Here is a 24,524-nt window from a genome sequence, read left to right as displayed (position 1 = left end):
AGTATGAGTTACTGGCAAACATGGTCCTGGGATGGTTATAAATCTCTACTCATTCCTTTTTCCTGTTTTTGAGGTTTTATTAGATAAGCATTACATCACTGGGTTAATTATTCCCAGAATGCAGGGGGATCGACCAACCCCCACCATCTCCCGACCCCCAGAGCAACGTTCCTGGTGGCTGACACAGCAGCTATTGCGACAGGCTGGGCTTTTCTCTTGATTTTTTTTTTTTCTTCTTTCCTCTATGAACTGCTCCGTCAACATTAAGGCCAAGACTACATTGGACAGAAGCACCAGAAGCCAACCTTTACTCCAGATTTTAATGCTTGCTTTTCTATTATTATTATTAATTTGCTGGAGCTGAAGTAATCCTGGAGTTTTTCAAAAACTAAACAGGGTCCTGAAACCAAATAAAAGAAGAAATTTGTGGAATGTGGCATTAATCTTTAACTGCACTTCCTGTGGCAGGCTGCTGGGTGAAATGGATTGCAGATTTGGCCACGTGTTCTAAACATGGAACGCAGCCTTCTTTAGGTGTGGCTCTCTTGCTTTGTGTGAAGAAAAAACTTGAGAGTTGAGGCACAGTTCGAAGAATAAATAACCATGTTGAGGGCTTCTTCTGGGCTTCAGCCTTGAACTGGATTACTTCAGTATGATGCAATGGGTACAGTACACCACCCCCACAAAGTAAAACAAACAAAAAAATACTGGACTGCTAAGTAAACGTAAGAGGCTGCTTCTTGTATAACCACATCCCTTCAAAAGTGCTGAAAAATACAGATCAGATAATAATCATTAACACCTACACAATAGGCCTATTCAGCCTGGGCTCTCTGTAGACAGTTCCTTCTTAGCCAAGTATTGGGTCAGTTACAAATGAGTGCACATTCACCTGCTGCATTTAACGTGAAATGACTCGGACACAACGAGGAACAAAATACATAACCATTAGGACTGCAGGATGTGACCGAGTAAAATCAGTCACATCAAACTACAAAACAGTCTTTGGTTAAAATGCAGACAGTGAAGGAGGCAATTTTAGGTTGATTTGTTTTTCCTTATGCTTTTATGCAAATGAATTCAGTGGGCAGAAGTGAATATGTACGAGGAGTGATTTTGGACAACGCTTTATTGCATCAAGTAATAAAGGGCAAGGATACCTTTCCCTACAAAAAATAACATTACTGTAAGTCAATTATGAGGGCCTTGTGACAGTGTTAGTCATTCTTTATACAGCATATGCTTGTAACAATCTTTCTGGACAAATGTAGTTAGGCTCTGATGCATTCTATTAACTGTTGCATTAGATATTATATTAATTATATTGTCATTATCTATATGCTTTGTAGTGTTAGTTTGAATTTTGAAATGCCTAAAATACAAATGAACATTTAAAGACACTGTACACAGAACAGATTCACAACACACAACAAAAAAGGCAAAATATTCATCCTGTGATTTCAAAATTAAAACGAAGACACACCATGCAGAAAGAGTTGATCCACAGGTGAGGGCTGCATGTGGCCTCCCTCCTTCTCCTCTAAACCCTGGCTAAGTCTTTGTGAGCGAGATCTCCGCTGGTCTGTCCGGCAGAGGGCCGAGAAGCTGACGGATGGTCAGGCAGGCGCAGTGCAGGCTAGCACTTTCTTTACCACATTCGTCAGAAGCAGTGAAAGGAAATCTGGAAGGCAGCAGGTCAGCGTGGCTTGGGAAAGGCCCCATTACTCGCCCTTGAAGCGAGGGGGTCTCTTCTCTTTAAATGCTGCCAGACCCTCCAACCTATCCTTTGTTGGAATCACCTAAGAGTTGACACAGTAACAGATACATGTATATAACAAAGAGCAAAGGTATAACAATAGTAACTATAAATAGTTAAATCCAGGTAATTGCCTATTACAACAATTAGTATTTAATAACAAGCCTAGAAACCTTAAATAACTTAATTAATGACCTAGACTGAGCAGCTCAATTCTGTTTATGAGCCTAAATTGGAGATGCAATGATATAGAATACGGAATCAGCTTGTACTGTTTTGTGACAAGAAAGCTGGATTATATCAATGATTTAATGTGCACACTAGCTATGGACCACAGCTCCCAATTAACTAGACACAACGAGTGATAGTGGCAAGTAATTAATACCTTGAACTTAGATGATCATTGTGAACTGCTCACATACAGTTTACTTCAATGTAGTTTGCTTCCTAAAATTTTTAGAAATGAGGGCTTACCTGCGCATAGCATGCTTCTTCAATTGCTAATCCTGTTGTTAAATCCACCTGAGGGGATATAAAAAGAGAGGCAGCTAAGATATAAATAACATGAATGTCTAAGCATCCTGTAATTGACATCAGAGCACATGAATTAAATAAGCAGCATAGCATCAGTATAATTACATGCTTTAACACTGTACGTTTCAAAAAAGGAGCAGCAGCTACAGGCACAGTCGTACCAGGAAATATTTCCTATTATTTCCATTATTTCCAGTAGTAGGAAATATTTCCACGAAACTGAAAAGTCAAATTACTTAGAAAACTTCAGCATACTGAAATCAATTACAGATAACCCAGTTATTTATTTCAAGCAGCTGAACAAATGTCATTAGCACACCCCACTCACAGCAGAAACAGGCCACATAACAAACTTGTGAGACATTCTTGTGACAATAGGGAAGGACAGGAGACCTACTTTTATAGGTTACCTTGGCATTTCACAGATCCAAAAATATCTCCCCAGTCACACTCCACGCTAGACAAATAACCTCATTTTTGAGTTCATGCTACAGACCCTTAATAGAACCCTTTTCACACCAGCTGAACAAAGGCTTACTTCTCATAACAAGAAGGTCCCAGCAAAGCAAGCTATTTCAGCATGTGAAGGAAAACGGGAAATTTTTTCAAGCTAATAAAATACCAGGTAACATTTAATGATTATTTATCTATATTGACAACATCACAATCAGTTAAATTTACATTCAGTTTATTCAGTCTGCTTCAACAGCTCCCTGACTTCACGTCGTTCTTTTAATGTACAACAGACACTTAAACAAGTAAAACATATACAGGAGGTCCTCGGGTTACGTCAGTCCCAAGTTACGATGTTTCGTGGTTACGACACATCTCCCATTTTCTGTATAAAGCCTTGTTTCGACTTAAGTGGTTTTGCGTCGCAAACGTCGTAACGCGAACTTCGTGTTTGGTGTGCGCGGCGCGGCGGAAGAATACATGGTTACGCGGCTCGGGACCGAGGAGGATAGGTGTTAGGATAGGATAAGATGCTTACAGTATGTTATTTACGTACAGAATGTACGTATTCTCCGACTTACACAGAAAATTGGTTTACGACGCGACGTAGGAACGGATCAACTTCGCAAGTCGAGGACCCTTTGTATCAAGAAAATTTATTTGCAAGCAAACAAAATGATATACAGAATAACACCTAAACATGTATTTACAAAATGGTACCAAAAGTAGGAAATGTACATTTTGCCACACTTACTGTTTGTTTGTTCTTACAAAGTTGGTAGCAAAATGAAATACATTTTCTCTGTTTGCTTCACTAAACTGTCATACTTTTGTTATTAATTAAAACTTCTCTATAAAGTATCTCTGAGTTTTAAACTGCAGAATTTGTGGAAATCCACAAATAAAACCATAAGTAAATGATGATATTTGAGCTTCTGACTCATGTCCTTGTAACACAATCAGGGCACACCTGAAACAATGTTCAATAAGCAGTAAAACCCATGGTGGCTGCCCAATTTTTGTATGAAACCCAATCAGAAACAGGAAAAACACAGCCACACCTATCACAACACTATTTTACTAAAACAGAGGATAGTAAACATTTATAGTATAAACACAGTCGTTATTCCATGGTATCTGCAATAACCTTTACAACAGGCTCTATTTGATCCCTGATAAAAATGACAACACTTGTCAGGAAACCAGCTGTACTAATGACTTCCTTTGACCTGGAGGCTCGACAGCGTTGACAGCTTGGCCTCTGGGTTCAAGGTGATGCCGCACAGCAGATTCTCACTAGAGTCTAGAGTGGCAGCCCTTCGTGACCCTTGAGTACTGGAGCTTTCAAGAGCAAGCTCTCAGATTCAATACATTATAGAATGTAAAAATCCTGCTCCTTATCTCCGGAAACTGAAATCAGTACAAACTGGAATAAATAAACCATAGGTCAGCTTCCTTTAGGCATGTGCATCAAATTTATAAACTGAGTAAAAAAAAAACAACTCATGAATAAAAGTGCTTCAGATTCATCTTAACAATTGATCATTTTGCCAATAATTGTAAACAAAGCAAAAAAAAAAAAAAAAAAAGTCAAACCAAAACATCTACAGAAATGTTATTACGACACAAATTAGAGCATTTTTAGCCCAGCATATAAACTCACCTCTATACCCTGGTTGATGGCCAGCTTGGCCATTCTGATTGCAATAGGCCCCTGAAAGAAAAAGCACAGAAATTTAGCTTCCACTTCATATCATTCAAATTATAGCACACAGCTTGAAACCAAAGCAAAAGACATAGCAGAGGTTGTAGTAAAATGGTGCTGCTTCCTACAAAACTCATGTTATAAAATCAGCTGATGCTTATTTCTTTCTGAATATTTATGCACTGATAAATATTCTGAAAAAGTGAAATCTCTGGAATGTATTAGTCTTAGTTGGGCAATAAAATGTATTCTTGTTTTACTTTATTTTGTAATAATAGGATCAACAGGTTAAATATTTTGACTGTCATTACAAAGAAAGCTACAAGCTACTGTGCAGAACCAATATATCGTCGATGTCCAGAGAAAAACATTTATCTCTAAAATAGTAGCTTTATAGAAGGAGGAAAATTTATCTCAACTTTCAATGGAAGTCTTATGTCCAAACAATGTAGTAAATTTAAAAAGAAAACAACAGAAAATGAGATACACGTTTTTCTTTGGACAGCAACAACCTGAAGATGAGTCGAATCTGGTTGGCTGCCCTATAATTTGTTTAACTCAAAAGCAATTCTGGCTGAAATGCTCCTTATATCTTATTTGGGAAGGGGCAGAGCTAAACAGATGTAAGCTGAATAAGCTGATATATGTAAATGCACTTATTTTATGAAATCATTAATATAGTGGATAAAGCAGCTTAATTTATACATAAAGATTTACTAATGGACTACAAAAACACTAAAGAATGATCCTGCAGGGCTGTACCTGTGGGTTAAACTCGCGAGCCAGCTCCAAAGCCCTCAGATAGGCAGCATCATCACTTTTGTTCTGTTCAACAGCATGGTTGGCCAGTCCTAGAGCCTTAGCCTCTGTACCGTCAATCACCCGAGCAGCGAAGATCAGTTCCTTCGCCAAAGATACACCTATAGATCTTGGGAGACGCTGTGTTCCCCCTGCAGAGAGAAAAACAAAAACTGGTGCTTTCAATGGCTTCTACAGAGACAATATCAGTTTTCAGAAAATATAAAATAGCAGAATAATTTAACTGAAAATAACAAACAAATCTGTCTTGATGCTCTGCAATACTGATGTTTTGTAAAAACTCACAGCTGTAAATAGTTGGAAAGTCTTACAGAACAAAAGTGAACAATAATGACTTCCTATGACCTGAAGGCTCTAAAATGTTAACAGCAAGCCCTTGGGTTTAAGGTGATGTCATACAGCAGACCTTCACTGGCATCTAGAGCGGCCCCTGAAATGGCCATTTTATATTGACCCTTTAAGCACATTTAATAAAAGTGCCCAGATCAGAAAGGAAGCAGCACTCAAAGCTGCATATAGACAGATCTGAGCACTGACAATCAGAGCACATACATTTAATTCTTGGCATATCTCTACACTTAAACCCCCTTCTCTTACAAGAGCATGCATATCTAAGGGTAACAGTTTCAAAAAGAGAAAAAAAATGCTTTATTTGCAAAAATATCTATATGTTCATTAGCAATAATAATAATGGAAACAGAAAATAAGAATAATGCTAAAGAATAATCATGTACACTGATATAAACAAAAGCTGCATCAGTTCCATGATCGGTTAAGACATATTACACTGAAATTTAAAAATAAAACAAACAAAGCAAGGTCAGTAAAATATAACACTTTATTTAACTCATTTAAAATAAAATGTTTTCATATTTCATATTCAATTACATATTCCTTTGGCTGCAATAAAAAACATCAGTAAGCTGCTAATAATTTCATGCAATGAAGCTGATTCATCAACTGCCGAAATATCCACTTCTTTCCAAGTTGAACAAAATCAGATAATAAATAGATGATTAGCAGTCGTCTAGAATTTTTTCCTCTAAAGACTTGATCAGCTCATGGGAGTTGTGAACAATAATGGCTTTGATGGAGAAATGGTTGAAAACTCAGACCTGGCTTTAATATAATGTTAAAATGCCCTTTGAATAGAGGGCAGACAATTACTTTAAAACGTTCTTTACATTTGCTTTCAAGTTGCACACACTCACTGTTTTGTGTTTTTTTTTTTAACCAAAGTTCTGGAAAAGGTTAATTTATTTCAATAAAACGCATATTTTTTCTTGCTGTTGTGCTGACATGCTTCAAAGGCCAATAAAGGCTGATAGCAGCAGTGACAGAAATAGCAAGTTAAGACCTAATATGATTATGAAATGGAAACATATTTCAAGAGAAAACTGTCTTTGCTGCATTTCTTACAAACAGGGAACAAACATCTGGTGACAGCAGGAACAAATAAAGAACTGTTCTGTGTTCCAATGCAGCATCTTCTATTAGCCGGACATATTGAAAGAATAATTTAGGAAGGAGTTAACACACAAACCACATTTTGTAGTGAGCATTTGGTGACCTCTGTGAGGCACTGTCTCCTGAACACAACAAGTCTTATTCTCAATAATTTGACTCAGTGTTCAGCCTTTTGAGTTGCACAATTCTTACCCAAGCTCTTTAGGGAAATATGTTTACTCTTGAAGAAGCAAAGACATGTTGCATAAGCCTTGACTGATGAAGCAATTCTCAACTTTCACCATGCTAGCATGCGGTGCTAATGTCTGTCTCCAACCTTGCATTCTTTTACTGTGTCTCGGCATGAATAAATCACACTAAATCCACATCCAGGCCACTGCCTGCTCGACTCACTGACTGCCGTTTCCAGTTTGACTATTCTGGTCCAAACTATGCTGAAACAGACATTGTCAAGGCAACATGCGACAGAGGAAAACCAAGTCCCCTGTTAAAAACAGCTACTTTCATGAAGTATAAGCTTACCTTTAAAAATCAGCAAATATATTTGTTAGCCAAACAGCCAAGCTTAGGGTGTTTAAAAACCAATGATTAACTATGACTTTAGAACATCAAATAGATCAGGCCTAGCTCTTACTGTCCTGTTATTACTAGCCATGTCTGGAACATACTTTGGGCCTATGATTTATTATACACTGTCACTGTAACAGAGGCTGGCAATCTAACAGGTTCCAGGGAGTGAACTCGTGGCCTTGTGCAACATTGTGTAACAGGTTTTTCTAATGAGGCAGATGTTTTGCAAGAAATTCGAAGAAAGCCTTGCATCACAACACACTCATAACTAATGGGAAAAGAGGGGCTGTCCATGTTACAGTATATGGACAATAAGAAAAAAGAAAAGAAAAACAGAAAAATAAGTCTGGTGCCAAGACATGTCTTTGAATCTATGAAGTACCATCGGGCTTGTAACCTGGAGCTTTGCACTGAACCTGTTTTGAAATAGTCAGTGTGGGACCATCAGTGACACCAGTGTAACCTACTGCTTTCTGAGAACTGCCCAAAGGCTAAGGAAGAAACCGTTGTCGCCTCTGAGCATGCAACAGCTGTGCAGTTCTTCAGGGGAAGAAAAGAATAGCTCCTGGAAGAGCCACTCGATCCCAAACGTGCTTTAACCTGTTAGTGCTGAGCACTTAGGGGACTGACGAATGCAGTCATCACAGCAGCACCATCTGCACAAGTCCAGGCCGAGTGATATAGCTTTGGCTAACTGACGTGTCAGCTTTCTAAGAACACATACGGTTTCTAAGACAGGTGGAAAGAACCATTTCTGAGTTAAGGACATGCAGATGTTCACAGGTGTGTGTTAGTTCCTTCAATACAGTACATTCTCACATGTTGCTTTTTCCTCACACACCCACATAGGCACACAGGAGTCACACACAAATCAGATGCTAAACTCTTCCAGGGGCAATTTCAAAGATATTTAAATATATAAAGATATACTAACATTCACAAAAGCAAGCAACTCTCCACACACACCTCAGCTTCCTTTCTTTGGTTTATTCTCATGTCCATCTAAATGGATGAGGGAGAGCAGATATGAAATCTACTTGAATTAGATTGAGGAAACAGACAAAAATGCGGAAAGGGGTGTTGACTAAATTGGAGATTTATATTTAACAAAACTGGTCAGATGTCACCATCAGGCACTGTGAGAATGCCACCCAAAGCTATGAGTCTGAAAGAAGGCAGAACTTTCAAAAAGCTGTAACTGAGGGGAGATCAAAACTAGACTGAGATGTATTATACATGTAAGTCTGAATTAATAACTTGGACTGTGGTAAACACAAAACGCAACCAATGCCAAATACTGAACTTCAGATATTTTTGTTAATATAAGCAATGAAAAATTTAACAGGAAATAAATAATTGTTAAAAATATAGTCCATAAAAGAACATGCATCACCCATGCTCCACTTTTGTCTTTTCACTGCCATGACATCATGGCACCATGAAACAAACACACACAGAGAGTGAGGACTCACGTGGAGCTCAGATTACAGAAGGCCCAGATTCCACTTTACTCACTGTCTATTACACAAGCAGCTCATCCCTTCACAGCGTGCTGCTGCATAAAGAGACAGCTGGGAGTTCTGAGCTTCTGTCTGTCTGCTGGAGCACTGCACCACCATCTCAGCATGTCTCATCAAGACACTTTAGTGTCTGTTTAGGACTTTGCTTCTGGGTTTAGACTCGTGCATGCAATAAAAAATGCAGAACAAAACCTCAGCTCAATTTAAAAAGATTAAAGAAACACTCCATTTCTGACATAAGGGTTAATTTGGTGTAAATCAGGCAGTTTACCACAAAAATGGCTAACAATATTTATTTAAGTGATCTATCTATTTATTCTTTACAGAGCAACGGGTATGAGATGAAACATAAAATGGCTTTGTAGTTCCTATTTGAACTTAAGCTCCACAGAGTAGGTCTCCCACATGGGGACGGCCATGTTTTAAAATATTTTGAGTGCAGCACTCTTTCATACACTCTACATATAGGCCATTCATACATACAACATTGATACAGCAAAAAATCAACTGGGCAGGTAGTTTAAGCAAAGCTTCTTAAGGCAAATAGTCACAAATTTTTACAAAATATCTTGGCAAATACTTTCAGCAAACCCTACAACTCAGAACTGGACCCTGTATTTATATCTATGAGTAGAGCAAAATGAGTGCTTTTACAGTAAGTACCTCAGCAATGACTTCACATTCAAATTCCATACCTGGGCAGTGTTAGCTCTTGCACTGACGTGTACCATGCCTGGGTCCACCTCTTCAAGCTGGTCTGGGTACTGTTCAGAGTACCATGCCCATGCATGTTATACATCCCTCACACTATTCAAACAAACTAGACTTTGGGGATCAAATATGCCCTGGATGTTACAGAGTGCCTAGTGTGAGTACACACTAATAAGAAGCCAGTTATGAAACTATGACTTTCTCAGTAAAGCCTTGTATAACCCCATATTGAAAACACATGGAAACATTTAACTAAAGGCCTTCACAATGTTACATTCCACAGTCAGTTGCCATATATTTACTGGAAAGTCAAAGCAGTGTGTATGACTCACACTTATGTTAGGTGTATATAGAACATCAAAAAAATGACATCAACGTGAGGTTAAGCCTCAGCTCAGCTTTACGTCGTGGCTTTCTTAAGAGTGTAAAAAAATGTAGAAAACTATTGCAATAAACTGTCACTCTTGTGGTACCATAAAGGGTACCTTTAGTTAGGGAACAATAACAGTCAGCAGAATGAGATGATCTGGACAAGCCTAAAGTCACCATGCCAGAAGGGTAAAAAGTCCCCGAGCATTGGACTGTGGAGCTGAGGAAATGTTTTCTCTGAACAGATGGAGAAACTCTGAATGGCATCTGTGGACTAATCATCCAACATCAGCACCTGACCTCACTAAAGCTCTACTAGAAGAAAGCAACCAAAAGCAGACACTCAAAAACCAAAGGCAGACAAAAAAGTCCCTACTAATTCAACTCATTTCAGAATAAACACTTATACGCAGATGTCTACACATCTGCACACTTGGACATACAACGTAATTGTACCATATACCATTTGAACATCCTGTTTAAGTAAAATTAAACACTTTCTTTCAAATACAACTTTTAATTATATTTTTCTTTTTAAAATAAATTTGAAAAATGCCCCTTTGTGAAAGTTTTCCACAGAACTATGATGTTGTAAAAATAGGGGTAGCACAGAATCCCAGATGCATTTAAGTCACTAAAAGTAGTAAAATATTAGCATATAGGGTGGACAAATCATCAAAATATAACAATGTCAATGTCAACAAATATACAAAGATACATATATGTAAATATATAACAGTACATACACTGCCTTCTTAAGAATCTGAGTGCAGTACCTTTTCACTGACCGTGTCAAAAAAAAAAAAAAATTAAATAAGATTTACATTCAATGCCATATTTAACAGTAGAATTTGTAAGTAGTTCAGTAGAGACTGTACATCTAACAAATAAAACAGGCTAGTGCAGTAAAGCAGACTATGTTTCTTGTTCATTCAATGTATTGCATGGGCTTGGCCCACTTTTTCAGGTTGTGTTTTTGTTCTCCCTCTACTGCTTAAGTTACTATCAGCCATCACCAAGCAACAGCACGGCTCTGTTTCTGAGCTTCATTCACCCTGGATTTGTTTACATTTTGATCCCCATCCTCCTGCCACCTCCCTCGCCTACTAAAGCTGTTTATAACGTTCAAGCTTGACTCAATTTATTAATTGGATTTGCTCAAAAAAGTTGCCACTCTTGATCTGAGAGCTGTGGCGAATTTTGTGCTGGAGGTTTTGATAAAACTTGAAAGAAGGGCTTTTGATGTGTGATTTGTTTTTTTATTTTATTTTTTGTTTAGTTTTTTTTGGGTTGTAGTGGGGGTACATCATGATTTGATAACTGTGAGTAAAGTACTGATAAAACTGCCAACGTCACATATGAGAACTCTTAACTAATATAGGTCAAGATCATTATTGTTCCACTAGAAGAGCTCCAAAAATGAGAAACCACTCAAAACTAAATATGTTTTACTTGACCTAACCAGGAAAAACGTGTACACTTTGTTCCCATAACAAAACTATTACATAAAGACAATGCAACAAATCGCCATGACCCATATTCTAAGCAACAGGCACAGCCAAATGTCTATTGTTTCCACCAAGCATGAAATATCTTTTAGAGCTACACAATATATTTCTATTATATGTTTGTTAACAGTCGCCAAATCTTTTGCAATACTGATATCCCGTAAATGTGCAATATTCAAATACACCTCTAACCAGTCACGCAGTGTTTTTAACCACAGACATTTCTCTGGATTTTAGGTGAGCCAAGCCATTCACATGACCCAACAACTGCAAATGATTTTGGTGAAAGCACAGCGAGCCAATCCATAATTGCATCATATCAAGGGTTCGGTAATGCTTTTGCATATTGGAAAGTATACTGCAATCAGTACCTCCTTCCTTATCCTTTTAGCCTCCCACTGAGTGCACTCAGAGTATCTGAAAAAGTACAATGGAGAATTATGAGAATTCTATTGTATTTTAAAAAAGTAATTGCCTTGTATAAACACACACTTCCACTGCTAGAGTGTTAATTAGTTCCATTTGGCACAAGTCTGTCGTACTACATTCAGAGACCACCCTTTCATTCCTTATTTAATTTCCATTCAGAACAGTCAAGTGAGTTATTTCACTGCATCTACAAAAAGCAGAGCAAACAACATACACATTAACAGAAAATAAAACAGGACGTTTCAAACTTTGAAGAACTGTTGAAAAATGGATGAGTTGTACTTTATGGTTATTCTGACAGGAAATGACACAGATTAAAGGCAGTCATAATTTTGTACAGCATTGTATTCACATAAATCCTTTATCCCCCACCCCCCTCCTCCAAATACTGCAGTATTTATTGCTGCAACCTAAGATATTGCAATGTGATTTTCCCCCTTTTATTACTTAGCTGTTGTATAGCATTTGGTGCACCAGCTTCTTAAGTGCTGTTAACATGTGTGCAGTAGGAGTGTGTCCAGTGGCTGGAGGAAAGAAAATGTGTTTGTGAGCCACTGTAGCGGCTCTGTTGAAGGATCTGGGACAGGCTAATAGTGGTGTGGGAAGGACCAAGAAGTGGGTCACTGGAGCTGAAGTGTGTGTGTGTGTGTCATACAAACTTCTGCAATAAGAGAAATCACTCCACTCACTTCTTAATTCACGTTATTCTTTATCCCTGGCAATTTCTTTTGCTTTGTTTTTTTTTTTTTGTTGTGCCTGGGCATTTAAGGATTTCAAGAGAACATGAGATGGTTTTAACTTGTACTGTCTTCTTCTGAAAAGTTAAGGAAGAAATACATGTCACTGATCTGTTCTTGGCAGTTACATCCGTGTTTCTCCATTGTGGATTTTTGTTACTGATGTCTAATCTACAGTTTAAGGAGAAACACATTTTATTTTCTGTTTGCGGGCAGTGATTTGTTCTCTGGGAAACATGCCATGCCCTGCCTTTCCACCACTGTGTCACTACTAATATGAGTAGATAGGTCCCTACTGTTATTTTCAAGGTCATACCACTTTATCACCAGTGTATAATGTAGAACAGGAATAGCTGGTTAAAAATATATATCTGATTTTAGTTCTTTTTCCTCTAAATGTAGCCAGGAGGCAACAAGAAATGTAACATATTTTAATCATTTTTGGTCACGTGTTTGAAAGATTTTTAACTGCATTCCATTAACAGGAATGCAGCCAAATCCCACAGTTCAAATTGCAAAAGATTTAATGGCTCATTTATAATAATAACTGTGATAATGCAAATAATTTGATAATGCTCTTTGTGATGTTGTTGCAGAACAGGACCTGTGCTGTACCAACATTTTGTGAAGGAGAATCTTCTCTGATACAGCAGCAGAATCATAATTATGAATTTGTCAGAGTAGACAGATTTCATGCTTGTGCTGTCAAGTTTTAAACCTGCTGTAAAACTGCTTATTAATAAAAGATAGGCAAGAAAACTTCCTGATAATCCTGTTTGAAGTGGTGATGGAGCTGAATCTGAAGCAGTGTGGACTTTACACGTGGCACTCAGATAAGAATCTAAATACTTATATATGTGGTAATTCATCAAACTTGCTTTGCCTCTTGTCAAAATATTTTCCGCATGTGGTGTCTTACAGGCATCTCTGCTCTTAGCTTCAGTAGAAAATGTGGATGGCTAATGTACACGCAGGGTAAAAGGACAATTTTGTAAGGTTAATTTTTCAAACTTTTGCTTTAAACACATTACTGGAGAGGTGATAATATGTTGCAGAACTTAATCACTTTTGACACATGTAAACCAATAATTAAACAATCATTAAACACCATTTAAAGACAGTTCTCCTCTCTTGCACCTCAATAAGGTTCACTGTTCAGTCTCTTTGTCTAAATTGTGCAATTTCAGAATGACCAAGTCTTAAGAATAACGACAGCTGAGAAATAAAATACAACACCAGGAATCTGAGTGAACTTGCAGAAGTACAACCCAAAAATTTAATCCAAACATTTCTACTGACAAGAAATTAATTCTTCAAAACACTTTTATTATCATTTCTAAATGTGGAGGTCTAGCACTTCCTGCTACAGCAGCAGACATGAGAGTGCTCTGGAGATGGCCTTAGTGATTAATAGGTTGAGCCTTCTTACACCTGGGAGGGATGGTGAAATCAATCCTTTTCATGTCAGTAACTGCTCAAATATTGTCTTATCGCCAAATTCCAACCTGAAACCTGAAGAGCACAATTCCTACGAAATCTATGAGTCACAGTCAATAAAGGAAAAGGCTTTTACTATTTTTTAAATATTTACTAGGCATATTATACAAGGTGAATTCTTGAGAAGTCATGCTTTGTGTGGCATGATGTAGTGTAATTTTGCTCAACCTTCCTAGAATACCCACTAGCAAAAATATTTCCAACTAACAACGTCATTCTTAAATATCCTTATAACTGTCAACATCAAGATCATAGATATCTGCATATTACTGTTATCCGAAGTTATATTCCTGACTAGTTCTTGGCTCTTCTCACACACACACACAATTTATAATAACATTTTTCCAATAAAATACATTATATAATATTATAAAATATCCTTTGCTATCATTCACACCTTGTTGTGTCTAGCCATTGGTGAATGTCCTTCAAAGTTATTGATTGAAGGTAAAATCGTGCTTCAAACCTATATCTAACTTACACTTTAAATGGGTTTCAAGCTCAAATTACAACAATGAAAGCACTGAATGTTTTGTGTATATCAGAATTGTACTGTATTTCAAAATGTAAAATAATAAAGAAAAACAAAATCAAAAACACTGCAGGTAAAGAGCAGGGAGATCATTGTAAAACTGTCAATTCAGAAGGATGGACTGGGTCATGGACAACAATAATCTCTCTCTCTCTTCGTAGCTTTTTTCATGTTATAACACCTTCAAAACCACACAGGAAAGCCTGCTCTCCCTTCTTTATTCATCCTCACATCTTGCAGCAATCCTTCAAGTACACCAAGCGATTACTATCTAGCCAAGGGCCTACTTTTACCATCAAAACTCCACTCTCACTCTTGTCAATACCAAGGAAAAAGGCTTTTGTTGTAAACATGCTGGAAGAAGTGGCAATGAATGTTTGAAGCATGAGTGTCCTGAAGTTGTAAACAGATTAGGCCTGTCGCTGTCAACTATATTACTATATTAATAATTAAGAAAACTACAGCTGTTGTAGATATGCTTAGCAAACTCAGAATATTTCCAAAAGATAACCTGCAACTAAACATTCCTATGTTACACAAAAAAAAAAAAAAAAAAAAAAAAAAAAAAAAAAAAGGAAAAAAAAAGGCCAGAAACAAATTAACAACGTGGAAAGAACCAAACATCTGCCTCCTTTTCTTACATGTGACTATGTAGGTTCAATATTATTTGATTTGCTACAGAACCCAAGTACCTTTAATTTTAGCACTTATTTAAAGACTCGATTGGGATGCCACAGTGTCTTTATCGGTTTCAAACAACTGATTCTAGTACTCTATTTCCATGGGTCTTGTGAAGCCTGTGATATGCTTCGGTGAAAATACCTTAAAGATCAACAACACAGCACCATCAATCTAAACAGCCATGTTAAAACTGGTTGGCTGAGCCACAATAAGCCCCAACCTGAGTGATCTGCGACAAGGAGTGAAGTCCCTTTATTCTCCACATTTATACAAGTACCGTTCAGTATTATAATTTCTATGTGCGTGTTGTGCCCGTTTTGCTCTGTTTAAACTAGCCTTTCTGATTAGAGGTCCTTAGATGAGGGTGCGGTACAATACTAAAGATTTTAAACTTCATTTCAAACATGGAGCAAAGTCAAATGGCTCATTTTATACTGTAGTTTGTCACAGCCAGTTCCCAAAAAAATGGACTGGGTTGTCTTGCCCACCAGATCTGCAAATTCATGTTCAAATGTAACGTAAAGCTTTTTTATTTGCATTTTACTTCCTTAATGTGACATATTCCCAAGTGAAATAGGACATTTGGATAAGAGATAATGTTGGTATGATGAAATTTGATTGGATGGTGAAAAGCAAGCTTTACAAAATAGCAATAAAGCTTGACTCTCTGAACACATCATAGTTTTTTCTTGTGTTTGCATGTATCTACATCATGCCCCCGGAAAGGTCTCTGCCATCTCTTGATATCTTTACCTTTGTGTCTATTTGTGTAGTTTTTCAATGTTTCATTCAGTGTTTCTCAGCATCTGTTATGGTTTCCAAGGACGCAGCCACCGTTGCTAAGCTCATAGGACATTTCTACAGAACAGTGTGAAGCTGGAGGTGCTGATGTTAAAGCTACTGAATGCAAAATACTGGAGGTTAGTGCAGAAAAATATATATTACATAACTGCAAGGTCTCACAAACAATCACAACATATTTTCTGTCACTATGTTTTGATATTAAAATGAAGCAAGTATTTTGTTGTAGAAATACCACACACACAGAGAGCTCTCTCTTTCCTTTAGCCTCTCTTAAATATATACCAATTGAATTTTCTTATTAACTACTCATTGATCACTCATTTTCACACAAAGAAACTTTCATCTGTATTTTCTGTTCCTGCTGTGAAATTACTTAGCTGGGAGTGTTAGGCTAAAAGTGCTCCCCAACAGAGTCCAACACACAAGCTCCACATGACTGCAGCCTCAATTACAAACTCATGAAATGAAAAACGAATAAAAAGAAGAGGAGAATTAGAGACAACAAGTAAGCATAAGAAGAGCAGATTTACATAAGAAAAGACAAATCTGCAAAAGATATAACTGGGAAGGAAATGAAGAGAAGTTTTTTGGCTTTACTGTTCAGATGGATTGCATTTAATAACAGGTCAGTTAGCAGATTAGTTCCAGGGCACTAAACAGCATGGCTGCCAAACCAAAAACTGTTCAGTGCTGATATTTGGGCTTCACTCTATTTCAAGCAACCAGAGCTCATCCAGCTCCTTTCAAACAGTTGGCATGGTGCCACAGCTCTGGTGACCTATTTTCACCAGGAGAGAAACTCAGTGTTCTAACATGTTCCCTGTCACTGAATTTGCTTGCACTGACCCTCAGCAAACGGGCAGCAATAATCCACAGCACAAAGACCAAGAAAACACCCAGCCACAATATCCCCCACTGTTTCACCCTGTATGTATCTATGCTTGCTAAATATATGCCCTGTTTACCATTGGCATTAACTTCTGATCACCATGACCTGAAGATTCATCTGTCAATCAGGATGCTGTAAACTACATATTTAATACTGATCTTTTCAAATGCAGCTTCTGCACTCAGTTGTTGGTTGAATCTTGTTTTCAAGTGCAATATTCACATTAAACCTTGGGCCTAACAGTAAGACGATGGGGCAAAACCTGGACAATAAAGGTGGCATGCATTTACTGGCTGCTTTGTGTTTATACACAAGCCAAACTGAGGGAATTATATTTACATAAAAAAGTATGGTGTAACTTCAGTACAGACTAATGACATCTGTTACGCATCTTTCAAATGCAATTACAATTCTGAGGTAACTGTATAATGCCTTTAAGACTTTGGCAGCATGACTAAAGTTTTCGGAAGAAATGTATTACACCATCCTCTATTTATGAAAACTTGTAAGCATCACTTGCAGCTCTTTAAGTCTGTTCCCTAGAGAAACTGCTCAGCACTGAGAGACTGAGTCAAGAGGAGGAGAAGCTGTTAAAATGTCAAGAGCCCAGCCCCCCAGGCGCAATCACTAAAAAAGGCCACCTATATGTACGTGAGGTAGCACCCACACAGATGGACCAGCCTTTGCCATGAGCCTAATTAAACAAGAAACCTTCCCCAACATTAACAATGTCATTCTATAAAAACCAGCCTCAGAGGAACACTGCTATTTTCTCTGTGACAAACACAAGATTGAGGCACCATGTTCGACCCACAGCTTCTGAAAGTTCCCCTGAATGTCATTTCCTTTGTGAACACTTCTAATGGCTTTACAAGTGTATAGTGCCCTCCATGTCCTCAAGCCAAAACCACGTCATTTTAAAACAAAGACCCAACTTGAGTAAATCACACTTCATAGTTATGACCACTCAACATGTGGCTGAGAATAATCATTATTTTGTTTTCTTTGTCCTTATTTTCTTGATCTAGAGGTCAAGAACAGATAGCTCTCTGTCTGGTAGCCGGTGCTATGGCTTTATATTTAGAATGAGGTAATTGGAGCAGTAATCTAATTTTATTTTAAAAATTCCTTGGATGGGGCTCAACATCAGTGGAATGTGGGCAGACATGGATTGACCCATTTCCCCTAACAGAAAATCCATGACTTGACCCCTCCCAAACAGCTGAGGGAATCAAGTCTGCTGGAAAAGAAGCAGAACTTAAGTAATAAAAGAAAGACACGGTATTGAAATCAGTTACACAAAAAACCTTGGACAAAAACAAAGACACTGCAGGCCTTTATTTTTCAAAGAGAGATCATATCTTCTGTTTCACAGTAACTTTTTATATACACTTAAGTATAGAAAATACCTTTTAATTTAATTAATGAAGGTCGAAATATCCTCAAATTAGATTCTCATGTGTCAAGTCATTCTAAACACTATTTTTTTCTCAAAAATAACGTGACATTAACACTTTTAGGTGACATTAGTACTCCTGGACTACTGTACTACTGTAATCTGGAACAGACAATTTTGTTTCTCTACGAAGTCTTGTAAAGGTGCTAGGTGTCAATCAACATCAAGGTTGTTTTATTTGGCTCTATCAATAATGAAAAATGACTGAGACTTACCTGCCCCAGGAATGATAGCTAGTTTTGTCTCAACCAATCCCATTTTGGCGGTTGTAGCTGTAAAAACAGGAAAATAATAAATAAATAGGGTTTTCTTTAACGCCAAAAGTGGTCCTCCTACCACCCATCCCCAAATAATATTACCATCCAATACCTTTGGGGGAAAAAAATACCAATCATCCTAGCGAATCACCCAACACTTGTACCTGACCTCACTAATGCTCTCGTGTAAACGAGATACAAACAAGTCTCAAAAATGTTTCTACATAAGAAGGTACAGCCTTTCCAGAACCATAAATGGCTTTACTGCAAATTCTCCATGTATTAATATACTTGATTTCAGAAGAACTGCTGGTTGAGTGCCTACAAACCTTTGAACAGATTCATGAAAATATTTTCAATCTTTAAGTACACAAGTGGAATGTAAGACATGCATTTCTGATTTGTTGCAGTATTTTCTAGAACATTTCTTAAATAGGAACTGTGGCACTCAAAGCACTCCATAACAACAATAACACAAATATTTTTGTCACAAAAAAATGCCACATAAATGTGCTTTAAAAGGATTCAGTGTGAAAGCATATGGCGTGAGGCTTCTGCTAAAAGAAATGTGCTAAAGCATCAGGAGCAGATTTCCAAGCCCAAACTTGGGTGTGAGCTGAGAAAGCAAGAGTGAAGACATCTGTTCACTGTCATAGCAATAAAATATGTGGGTGTTAATTCACTAGAAGGAGATACAGACACATATAAACACACTCATACACACACACATACACGCAGTGGGTGAATCAAAGTAAAGCCACAATGCGTCATACCTTACTATTTAGGGTCTTACCATATCTAAAGCCCATAAGTGGGATAAGTAGGCTGATGTAGTACTGGTTGATTGTGTTTTATCTGAATGGCTCATAGATAATGCTGCTGGAGCATTGTTTTTTTTTTGTTTTTTTTTTATAGATTTAATTTCCTCATTTAGTATTGGGAATCTTTAAAAGCTTAATACAAATCCATCTCAGTAAAGGAATTATGCAATAATTTTGAAAATTGGGTAGCACTCAACTTCAACTTCCCTTTTCTTACCCTCTCTAAATAGCTCTGTTCAGTAGGACCAATTTCAGGGCCTGTTCCTTTAAACAATGCTGATCCTCTTTTTATTCCATACATGGAGCAGCAGTGAGGCATGAGGAGCAGAAGCTCTGGTTTTTAGCTGTTTTTGCTCAGTTCTCTTTCGTCTCTGATCTTATTTTCACCATAATTTATCAGTGCTCTTGTTTCTCTGCGCTCATTGTGCTCACTTTATCCGTTTAACCTCATCTTTGCACTCTCACATAAACACAGGTCCTGTGCTGTGATTGTAGATACAAGACACCACCCCCACCCTCCCTCAAACTGTCATCTGTGTGTTTCTTGCCCATGTGTTCCAAGTGGCAGTGTTGAAAAACCTTGGGTCCTGGAATTGCTTGTTTGACACTGCTGCTTTCTGTTCTGCAGTTATACTCTTTGACTTCCTGTGCCACCACCCAATAGCTACATGCACCCCATCACACACACACACACACACACACAAACACACACACACACACACTTTGGGATCCATTTAAGTAATACATCATTTATCTGATCAAGGAGACTGTAATCAGAGGAATACTTATGTGATCTATGAATATCTGAATATTTAATCAACCATGCCTATCCACATGTTTCATAGCCATAATTATTGTATTATATATTTATAAAATTTCCCATAACTATGAGTACATATTTTACCTGTTACTCTAATGTCACAGGCCAAGGCCATTTCCAGGCCTCCTCCCAGAGCTGCTCCATCAATAGCTGCAATAGTTGGCATGGGCAGATTACCTAGAGCCAAGCATAAGAAAAGGAAGTATTAACCTAATTAGCATTACCATTTAGCTAATGGCTCTTCACAACATTGTAGTGAATAGAACACACTCTCACTTCACACACCAGCCTTGAGGATTTAACTCAAGTTACATGACTTCACATCAATCAATTAGCCAAGGCCTCATAATCAAATCTGGAAATGGATCATGGAGCTAAAACACAAAACTGCTTTGGACAGAAATGAATATTGTAAAAGTGTGAGAATGAGAGAGGATTTCTATTAGGGCACTGAAACAGACTTTAGCTTTCCTTTTTTTTTAGTACATTCAACACTCTTCTATCTACATGTGGAGGCTGCCCATTTCAAATCTTTATGCTTTTTGTGAATCACTTTTACACACAATTACACATATACCTCACTTCTTCCTACAACAATTTAGCCTTGCCCCTCCTGCATTTTAATTTTATAAAATGTGTTCTCTGAGCCTCTGTGACTTTTTAATCTGTAGCAATAGAAGGCTGCCAATCATATACATAAATGTCTTGAAAGGTTAGTTTAAAATGTAATTGTTATTATACACAGTATAAGATGTAAAATATCCTATGCTAGTCTATTAGAGTTTTACATCGTACAAGCATCTACAACATTTCTGCTATCATCTGTCATTGACCATTTAAAATATGCTACACCTAACCACTAAAGTTAAACCAAGAAAATAAATTTAAATCTGTTTAAATTTGTGTGACATGTATAAAAAAATGTATTAATGTTCTGGTACATAAATTGCAAATATAAGTGCTGTGAAAAAGTAAAATAGGCAATGGGCAAATTAATTAATATTTATAATTGAATTAATGTTTGGACTTAAGTATAATATAGTCATCATTCATTCATTGTCTGTAACCGCTTATACATTTCAAGATTGCGGTGGATCTGGAGCCTACCAACGTGTGTTTTTGGATTGTGGGAGTAAACTGGAGAATCCGGAGGAAACCCACACGGACACGGGGAGAACACACCAAACTCCTCAGAGACAGTCACCTGGAGTGGGACTCGAACCCACAACCTCCAGGTCCCTGAAGCCCTGAAGCGCCACCGTGCCGTCCAGTATAAAAGAATTGCATTATAAAAATATTGAATAAAATGCATTATTCCTGAAACAGCTTAAATTCAAAAAGTATTTTTCATTGACAGGGTTTAATGCACAAACAAAACTCTAAGAGAGAAAACTGAGAACACATATAAAATGTCTCATTCTCATTTTTCAGAGTAAAAAGCCTAGTGTGTGCATTTACAGACCAAAATAATGCAACAAGTTATGACAATCCAATGGTTGGAATAAGCTGGTAATGTCCAGTTCTTGAACAGTGATGATAAAAATAAATATAGGAACCGTGACATTGCAGTTTGACAAAGTTAATATTTACTGCAAATAAAAAAGGGAAGGAAGAGCATCTTTCAGGTCCTGCTTCAGTTATTCTATGAAATAAGTTTCGGCATAAGAAATAAATAGATTTTTATGCATCTTTGTTGCTGGCTACATTCTTTAGGACATGTAGAGGTTTATTTATTTCAAGAGCTTCCCTTTAGTAAATTTTATGTCCAGAACATATATTTTGTTGTTTTATTTTAAAACATTCTATACAGAAAGCTTACAAATATTCACTTCTCCTTGTTGTTCCTTTAAAAATACATTACACTGTTTGCATTTTTGGAGACAATAATGTACCCAGTACCTTTTTATTTGACAGTGTAGACTATGGGGATCATTTACTAACCTAGTTCTGTGATAAGCGCCCTTGCTTTGGAGACAAAAGGCCCAACCTCACTCTGATGCATTTTGGCTCTCTCTTTCAAATCTGCACCTGTTAAAGAAACAGAAAATGTTTTTCTAAGAAAATCAAAATAATCATCATCACCCAAATAACAGATGTGTTAGTCATCTCAAACACTTTTAATGAATAAACTGAATAAAATACTGTTTGAAATACCTGCACAGAATATTCCAGGCACCATGCTGCATAAGATCACACTGCGTACTTTGTTGTTCTTTTTCACCGATTCAACAGCCTCCGACATCTAAAGAACAAGGACCAATTAAAACAACTCAATAATTCATTCTCAAGCAAATCAGTCAAGGTGATGTTAAACTTACCATTTTAACAAGATTTTTGCTGATAGCATTTTTTGCTTTTGGTCGGTTCATCCCAAAAACAACAATCCCTGAAAATGAAAAAGATTTCAGTCAAAAAGTTTAGTCTTAAGAGAATCTCTTGTTTAGCTTAATAACCAAAAATTAATTAAATAATGTACTTAATGTTTGTTGGGTATTTCCAAATTCCTAATTGTTATAAACACATAAAAAGGGTACAATAATTATATTAAACTAATGGCACTGAGGGATATAAGAGTGCATGTTTAAGAAAATGACAGAGCACATTAAACGCTAGTTTTATGCTGGAATGTCCCTCTATGTTTACACCCTTCAAACTTTACAAACTATAATCCATTTGTTGCTTTGTATACTTTATTTTAACTCTTTCACCCCGTTCTTCAATGGTCAGGACCCCCACAGGAACACCCCAGAGCATGTATGGTTTGGGTGATGGATCGTTCTCAGCTCTACAGGGACACTGATATGGTGATGTGTTCATGTGTGTTGTGCTGGTACAAATTGATCAGACACATCAGGTGATGCAAGAGTTGCATAACTGTCCACTCTGTTAGACACACCTACCTTGTTGGTCCACCTCCTACATGTAAAGTCAAAGAGGGTAGCTCATCTGCTACTGCACAGTTTGTGTTGGTGGTCCTCTAGTCCTTCATCAGTGGACAAAAAACTCTGCCAACAGGACAGTTGTCTAGATATTTTTGGTTGGTGGACTATTCTCAGCAGTGAGAGTGAGAGGGTTTAAAACTCCAGAAGCACTGCTGTGTCTGATCCACTCATACCAGCACAACACACACTAACACAACCACCACATCAGTATCACAGCAGCTCTGAGAATGATGTACCACTTAAATTACATCTCCTCTGTGGGTTCCTGACCATTGAAGAACAGGGTGAAATGGGGCAAACAATGTATACAGAGCAACAGGTTCACTCCAGTCTGTAATAGTAGAACTACAAAGTGCACCTGTGGACAGTGGAGCTGAGAGAATGGATAGTGAGTATAGAAACAAAGAGGTCTTAATGCTAATAACCAGTGTATATTCTTATCAGCAATAGAGACGCAATATAGATGACAGAGATGAATCTATAGGCAGTCAAAAGCTTTGAGAGTTGACTAAAAACCTGGAGCTCTTAGATTGATGGGCTCAACTGTGGTTGAGAGGAAACCCTACAGACCATTGAGACCCATGGGCAAAGGTGGGCTCCATATGACACCTGTGCAGAGCTAACTGTATGGAAGCTTGTTTCAGTCACTTGGAAAAACAGACAAAACAATGTGGTTATTTCTCAGAATTAAATACTTAGTATGTCAAAATATATAATGACTCCATAAGTCATTCTTCTCAGATACCGAATGATAAAGAGATCATTGTAAAATTCTTAGTCACAATTATGACATAATAAATCATAATTATGATAAAATTACATTGTTTCTGGTTATTAAATGTTTGTACTTTTGTTTTGAAAGGGGCTTCCGTATCAGGGGGTTCATAAACACCTTCCTCATGGATATATTTCACCGAAGCGCAATGTTATTGAGAAGCTGTTTTAACTGAGGTGAGGAGTGTGGTTGTGTGTACAGTGTAAAGCAGCTACCTGAGTCATCTCCGTCTAGATATTTAACCGTTAAATCGTCCCCCGCTTTAGATTCGGAGCTGTAGCGTCTCACACCGCACACAGCTCGCTGCACAACGCCCTGCGGCGGGCTCACACCGTCCAGGCCTACCGTCCGGCCCCGGAAAGCCCGAGAAAAGAGGACTCGACACCCACAGCGCAGCGCCATATCTCCAGTCCGCTGCAGAAGACTTGTTTCTGCTTCGACTTTCAACTCCGACCTCCCAGTGACGCAGTAA

General features: G+C 37.6%; 1 protein-coding gene across 1 annotated transcript; it reads right to left on the bottom strand.

Moving 5' to 3' along the window:
• Nucleotides 1–1,124: 1,124 nt before the first annotated feature.
• On the bottom strand, nt 1,125–24,520 carry auh (AU RNA binding protein/enoyl-CoA hydratase). Its single transcript, XM_066650671.1, has 10 exons — nt 24,268–24,520; nt 22,654–22,721; nt 22,490–22,577; nt 22,277–22,363; nt 20,420–20,512; nt 18,653–18,709; nt 5,211–5,398; nt 4,407–4,457; nt 2,231–2,278; nt 1,125–1,799 (listed from the first exon to the last, which is right to left on the bottom strand). The coding sequence occupies exons 1-10, from the start codon at nt 24,452–24,454 to the stop codon at nt 1,722–1,724; spliced, it is 945 nt and encodes a 314-aa protein (XP_066506768.1). The 5' UTR covers nt 24,455–24,520; the 3' UTR covers nt 1,125–1,721.
• Nucleotides 24,521–24,524: the final 4 nt, after the last annotated feature.

This window comes from Hoplias malabaricus, chromosome 18 (assembly GCF_029633855.1).
Source record: "Hoplias malabaricus isolate fHopMal1 chromosome 18, fHopMal1.hap1, whole genome shotgun sequence".
Taxonomy (NCBI): Eukaryota; Metazoa; Chordata; class Actinopteri; order Characiformes; family Erythrinidae; genus Hoplias; species Hoplias malabaricus.
This window is presented reverse-complemented; position numbering and strand designations above follow the sequence as displayed.